Raw genomic sequence first — 7,235 nt, forward strand, 5'->3', positions numbered from 1 at the left:
CATAAACGTCATGTGACTACCTTTTAGAAGTCTTGATCAAAACCACCTCGCTAAATGTTCTTTTTTTCTTTTCTTTTTTCCCCTCTTTTTGATGTCATTTTATGGAAAATTCTAAAAAATCTACCTAGCAATTGTTATTAGTTATAACACAACTCATATAGTAGGTGTATGTCTTGATCTGAAAGTGATGTTAAAAAGGCCACCACCCATCATCAAAGTATCTAGACTTTGTTTAATAAGTATCAATCAAAAACTACTCAAAGTTCAAACCACTATTCTCATTCCATATTGGAGGGATTGAAAATATCAAGGTTCGTTAACTTTCATTTCAAAGTCTTCTTAAAAAATTAACCCAAATATATATACATACATATAATAATTAACAAGATCCTTCCATGTTGGTTCCTCGACCTTGGAAAACTTTTTAGAAATTTGTGCTCAAATCCAAAATAAATGTCAACCCTTCATTCTACCCATGTTACCCCAACCAAATAAACAAACATAATTAATAAAAATTAACCTTTTTTTTTTTTTTGGGGGGGGGGGGGAGTTGAGATTTTTTTTCTCCCCTTGATTTTTGGTACATCAGAAAACTAAAAGCTAAAAGAAGACACTAATTCTTGTGCCCAAGGAATATATAGAAGCTGATGCTGCTCTATGTTTTTGTTCCTAAGTTGTATTTTATGGTGAGGTCATTTACATGATAGGCTTAATGTCAGTTTTGAGTAGCAGCACTATGTTTCTTCATGATTAAGACCTTATTAACCCAAAATTAACAAAAGATCTAGATCTAAAAAGACCACCAAATAGGAACCTGGTAGGTGAATCCTGAGAAACTTGTTTTTGATCTTTAGGACTACTACTTCCTTTCACTTTCAGTATTGTTTGCCCGATCAATTCTCGGATCGAATCTATCGTCTTCGAATCGACTGGATACCCCGATGGATCGCGGACATAAAACGTGTTAATCGCCTTACCGGCTTTCGTTGTTACCTCTGCTCTTGTGACAGTCAGACTGTTCTCTCGAAAGATGCGGGTAACATCAGAAAGAAGCCCAACTCTATCTGTTGTGCATAACTCTAGCTTCAACCCCTGAAAGAAGATGGAAAAACAAATCAACAATTTGAACAAAGCTGAAAAATCTATTCATTAGTTTCAAGGATATGATATTTTAGTCCTTCACTCACCTCACACACTCTTCTTCTGATGGCAGCTTCAAGACATTGAATTACTCTTTGTCTCTCTGCATCAGATTTAACAGGAGATCCATCTATGTGTCTAATGTAATATTCCTACAAATTCAAAATAGAGAAGATAAGATAAACCACAAGAATAAAGAGAGAACAATCCATATTATCTCTTGGTTGTATTTTTACCTGATATGCTTCTGTCCCTTCAGCAACTACATTGGCATGAAAAACCACATATTGCATGTCTGTCAAAGTGCAAACAGTGTCGAAAAGAAGTTTCGGTCGATCTTTGCTCCGAATGGTAACAACAGAATAGTCTATATCACACCAATTCACAACCTTGATATTTGGTCTTTGTTCTTCTTCCATGACATCCTCATCGAGAAGTTCATAATCCCTATCAGCAAACATCATCTGATGAAGCCTTCTCTCAATGTGAGTGACTCCATGAGAAACAACAGTCTTAGCTCCATTGGACCTGTTATTGCTTCCCCTTAGTACGTTACTGAGTAATCCCTTGATCCTAGACAGCCTCTCAAGATCAGTAATTGCAGAACCAGTTTCATCGTCTGTAACGTGCATAACGGCGGCCGCACGTGTGTTGTGAGTCCACACCTCAGCGTGCACAACGTTGCATTTGAGGTGAGTGAGGACAGCACTGACTTCAGAAAGTAATCCTTGTCTATCATTGCCAATAAGCTCAATTACTGTGTAATCAACAGATGGTTTTACACCCACAGATCTCATGGAAGGTGCAAAACAAGAATCCGATTCAAGCGACTGAAAAGAAGAAAACAAAACCGAGTTGTATTAATTGAATGAAACACGTGGAAGATACAACAGAAATATAGAAACAGGCATATACCCTTTTGATGTAGTCTAAAACCCCTTCATCTGTAACTTTGTTTCCATCTTGATCGGTGACGTTAAAAACTGTTCAATAAGCCAAAACCAAATGAAGATCTTGATGGGGGAGAGATTCCATATAAGAGGAAGAATGAGAAAAAGAAAAGAAACTTACCATCCATGAACCAGCAACCATCACAAGAAATATAGGCTTTGGTGACGATAAGATTAAGATCAGTAAGGACTTGAACGACTTCAAGAAGAATCCCATGTTTGTTAGCGCTATCTACCTGAGACAAAATGGTTGAAATGAGTATCAACTAACCCAAATGATAGATTTCACCAAACAAGAAACAGAGTTCAAAAAACCATACCCTTATTACAGTAGCATCCTTACAGGCATCATTGTCAATTACAACCCTGAAAAAAGATAATAACTTTAAAGCTTATTTTTTGTACGGAAGAAAGTTATGTTTATTCATTCAGAGAAATGAAGGAAATTATGTACCTGGGTGGATTCATTCTTCTAATCAACTTCACATATTCATCATCAATATCACTGGAAAAGTTCATGTCGATTGCTGTGATAAGAGAAAAAGGGTAATTAGACCAACAAATAACATACGATTGGGTAATTTTGGAAAGCCAATAGGAAAACAAGTTCAAAAGCTACGACCATAGAGAGAGATCTATGATAACAGAATAGTGAAAAGAAACCCAAACAAGAGAGCCAGAGAAGACTAGAACCCCAAATAAGACAGAGAAATCGAAGAACAGAGTAAAGGTAAGGCAAGCAAAATAGCAAAAAAAACAGAAGAGGACATACCCATTTGCGATCTCTGAAGATTAGTAATCTATTTCAGAATGTTCAAGGTTTCTTCTTAGTTTTCTCTCAAACGCCGCAAACAAGGTTTTGTACTCAACAACGAGAAAGCAAAGGCATAGATTATATACACAAGCCCAAGGGGATCTAGAGCTCACTTTGAGAAGGTTTGAAATTGAAACAAAGTATTTTGAAAAATCAATTCATTTTTTTACCAAAAAGATAATAGTAAAAAAATAAGACCTCCCGACACGATACTCCAAAACCTGCAACTTGAAAAAAGTACAAGAAAACACACAACACTTCTTCCCCACTTCCCCTCTCTCTCTCTCTCTCTCTCTTTCAACCCCTTTTTTCGAATTATTTAATTATAATAGAGATTTAATCTCCATTATTTGGTCTCTTTGTCCTTGTGTTTACCCTTCCAATCTCAGTCATTCTGAATCAGCACTTTCATATCATCATCCGAGAGAATTTCACTGGCCGGCGGGATCTTTGGACGTCGGCGACGGAGCCAGTACACGTGTTGTTGGAGGGTTCAAACCTGAAACAGCTCCAAGGTTTATGGAGCTAGAGCGAACCCGAACCGGCGCCAAATCTTCCCACAACTTATGGTCAATTTTATTGCGTGTATTAACGCTCATAACTGTTTTTTTTGTTTTTTTAACAAGTTGAGGGGTAACTGAGGATGTAATAATTATTGTTAGTTGTATGTGGTGTAGCTCATTGAAAATGTGCAAAGCTGACAGCTTCCATTTCATTTAATTAAGGAAGTTAGGTCAATACTTCACTTTAGTAATTGTTCACTAAAATTAAACTCAGCCTAGAACCAGAACCCCAAAACCACTAATTATATTTGTTAATTTTTCCCTCGTTTCTAACTATTACGATTCACATCACAAATAAATATAAAAGTAAAACTTTGTATAAAATAATGAGAAGGTGAATTTGAACAAACATTAATCTCTAGAGACAACTATTTGACAACTATTTTGTTGTCAAGAAACTCAAATGATATTTTATGATACATGAAATAGGTGGCTATCATCCATAGAACACTTTCTCTCTCACCCCTTAACATTTTTATCTTTTGAAAATTTTCAAATAATTCTACAATTTTTTTCCTTTAAGAAAGCACCGTTTACATCATATAAAGAGTTCAGCTCCCACAACGTTTCTTCCCCATGTCATATAATAATATCTAAAATTAAGTCCACATGAAAGAGAAAAAAATTAGAAAAAATATATATTGTACAAATAAAATCCATCCTAATTGGACTTGAACACGTTGTTTGATAAATGGGCATTCATTACCCCCTCCCAAAAAAAAAAAAAAAAAAAAGTTGTGCATGCGGCATGCCTATTACTTTAAATGAACAAACCCTTAAATAAAATCAAATGACATATTCAAGCCCTGGCAAAAGAGTGAGTAGGACTAGAAAAAGGAACAGCCCAAATACAGCTCGGATAGCAATAAACATTAGACAGACACCAATCAACTACCAGAATTTCAGTGTCTAATCGAACCCATTCAACGTAATGCACGCAATGCATTGCTAATAATATAATAAGATAACACTTTATGGAGGGGATGTTAGTTGATATGGTTTAATTATGTTCTATTATGGTTGGTCAATTTCGAATGTAAATTTCATTTTTAATGTCTTTATTTTCAAATTTTTATTCTCACTTTACTTTTAAAACATCTATTAGTCCCTTTACCAAAAAAAACAAAAAAACAACAAAAAATTATCATTGTAGTCGCTTTATTTATTTTGGCTTCATTACTGTGGCATGAATCACGGTTTCTTTTCTACTCCAACAAGATGGAGCAAATCATTTGAATCAAATGTCTTAACTTTTATAAGAATATGTTTGATATCATAACTAGTCGTGCTTAGGTTGATATACACACTTTCAAGTTCGTATTTATTCCGTTCATGAATTATTCAAAATATCTAATAAGTTTTCTAAATTTACAATTTTGTCTCCATAGGTATATAAAATTTTAATTTTGTGTTTAACATGACATTTACCTATTCGAAGTTTTTAAAACTCACTAATCTAATACACAATAAATTGAAACTTTATGACCCTATTAGACATAAAATTCGACTTTAAATAAAAATATATCATTTAATTTTTTTTAAAAAAAATATGTCATAGAACTATTGCACATAATATTATAAGTTCAATGACCTATTTAGGGTGTCTATGGCCCAAAGAATTGGGAAGTAGAAATTGGGAACTCTATTGTTTGGTCCAAGAAGTTTGTGCATCCCACTACAAAAAAGCATCATTTTTATAATTTATCGGCTCCTTATACTGTTGTGAACCCTAAAGGGATACTTGGGGCAAGAAGTTGATTATTTTCGTCCTAGATTATTATCGTTGGGTTATACTAATTTGTGTTTGGGGTGTAGATTATTTTAATTTGAATTATAATAGTATGTATTTGACATGTAAATTATTTTAGTTTGAGAATGATATAGTAAATACTGTAGCAAAGAATAAAAAAATTATGAATGTAAAATAGTAAAAACTGTAGCAAATAGTAAATATTGTAGTAGATGGAGTTTTAAAATAGTGTTAACTGTAGTTAATTGGGGGTTTTGAAATGTATTTACTGTAGCAAGAGTTTGTTATTATAGTCTTAGGATAATCTTTGCCTCAAATGGTGCCTAAGAGTTCACAACCCTCTAAATTTCATAACTCCTTGAAACTCAATATTTCACTCCTTGCCCCAAAGACTCACTTAGACATAAGCTTGAACTTAGGAAGTAAACTTATAATTTAGCCTTATGTTTTTTTTTAGAGAAAAACTTGATTGTTGAGTTGCACTTATCTTTGAGCAACCCAATCAATTTTCTAATAAAAATCTATCATGTGATAAATATATATTTTTCTAAAGAAAGATGAATTCTTATTAGTTTTTTCGGTGGGTAAAAAAAAATCCTTTTGTATATGATTTGCTTAAAGAAGGGTCAAAATCATTCTTCTTTTGAAGTACATTCCTAAAGTGATCATGTTAAAAATACATAAATCAAAATAAATAAAAGTTAAAAGTATAAAAACTAAAACCATACATCGAAGATATAAAGATTAATATGAGATAAAATTGAATATTTTGAAAGTGACGGACATGATTTAAATTTAGTTTAGTAGTGGGGGTTTGTCATACAGGCAAAACAAAACACTAACCTACTCGTTTTGGCATTTAGTCAAACACTTGGTGCGCATACGCGCAAGTTAAGCGCAAACAACAAATTAAACTTAGTTTAGCAGTGAGCAAGATAACGGTTAGGGCAAAACAAAACAAAACAAAACACTAACCTCCTGGTTTTGGCATTTTGTCAAACACTTGGTGCGCGCGTGTCTTAAGGCGACTGCCGGCCGGCCTCGTGGTGCTGTCACATGATCAATGATCCTTCATCGTCCCTCCCAACCCCCCAAAATTTCTACAATGCCTGTTTGTGCGATTTAGGGCACACACACACTCTCTCTCTGTCTCTGTCCTTCTGCATACGTAGGTGCTGCAGTTCAATTTCAGGCCTATTAGTGGCGTAGCCGAGTGGAACATTCAGAGATGCTTGTGCATATAAGTTATTATGAACTTTACTTACAGAAAGAAAGATCATCAAAAATTGGTCTGCCGCGCTTTTTTTTTTTTTTTTTTTTTTTTTCCTCTCTTCAGAATCGGCAGAATTTGCTGGTTTTGATCTCCGTTTCTTGATGAACATTGTTTTTTATTGATGATAATAATGGATCTTCTTCGGGCTTTGTAATGGAGAATCGGATTGCTTTTTTGGGTGTACGGTTTCTAAGCATTTGAAAAGACAAGACGTTCGATGATGGTATGGCAATCTGAAACTCCTCTGTTCATGTTCAGATTTGCCGATTTATCAATCAAAGGAAATTGTAACTTTGTGAACTCAGAAAAATAATAAGAGAATAAAGGAAATTATTTTTACTTTAAAAAAAAAACCATTTGATTCAAATACTGTTTTGTTCTACGTAGTTTTAGATTTGCTTCCTTTTGCTACTTTCAATATATTTAATTTGATCATTGTGCTTTTAATATTAATTTATCTCTTGTAAAAAATTGATCATTTTCGTCTCTTTATTTTTCATATTGAAGAGACCAAAATATTGTTTTCTATTAAAGTCTAAGAACCAAAATTATGACCAAAATAATTTTTTTGGATTTTGAGAATATCGAAACTAAAATGAACTAAGTTTGAAATTATATATACAAAAATAAAACGGATGAAATCAAAAGTACCATGACTAAAATAGTATTAAATCAAAAAAAAAATTGTTCTTAAAACTTTAAAGTTTTTTTTTTTTCTTTTTGAGGAAATTTTTCAAAGATTTAG

The 7,235-nt window shown here is 33.4% G+C and overlaps 1 protein-coding gene across 4 annotated transcripts; it reads right to left on the bottom strand.

The window, feature by feature from the left end:
- Window positions 1–254: 254 nt before the first annotated feature.
- On the bottom strand, window positions 255–6,755 carry LOC120075196 (ACT domain-containing protein ACR4-like). Of its 4 annotated transcripts, XM_039028396.1 has the most exons (9): window positions 6,483–6,755; window positions 6,193–6,392; window positions 2,545–2,617; window positions 2,411–2,456; window positions 2,212–2,326; window positions 2,056–2,123; window positions 1,377–1,970; window positions 1,188–1,292; window positions 255–1,092 (listed from the first exon to the last, which is right to left on the bottom strand). In XM_039028396.1, the coding sequence occupies exons 2-9, from the start codon at window positions 6,206–6,208 to the stop codon at window positions 751–753; spliced, it is 1,359 nt and encodes a 452-aa protein (XP_038884324.1). In that variant the 5' UTR covers window positions 6,209–6,392; window positions 6,483–6,755; the 3' UTR covers window positions 255–750. The 4 variants fall into 4 exon arrangements, with proteins under 4 accessions (XP_038884324.1, XP_038884325.1, XP_038884326.1 ...); XM_039028397.1 differs by having other exon boundaries at window positions 6,193–6,499; XM_039028398.1 differs by lacking the exons at window positions 6,193–6,392; window positions 6,483–6,755 and adding an exon at window positions 2,863–3,438.
- Between the last annotated feature and the right edge of the window lie 480 nt (window positions 6,756–7,235).

Source organism: Benincasa hispida, chromosome 4, assembly GCF_009727055.1.
Source record: "Benincasa hispida cultivar B227 chromosome 4, ASM972705v1, whole genome shotgun sequence".
NCBI classification, from domain to species: domain Eukaryota; kingdom Viridiplantae; phylum Streptophyta; class Magnoliopsida; order Cucurbitales; family Cucurbitaceae; genus Benincasa; species Benincasa hispida.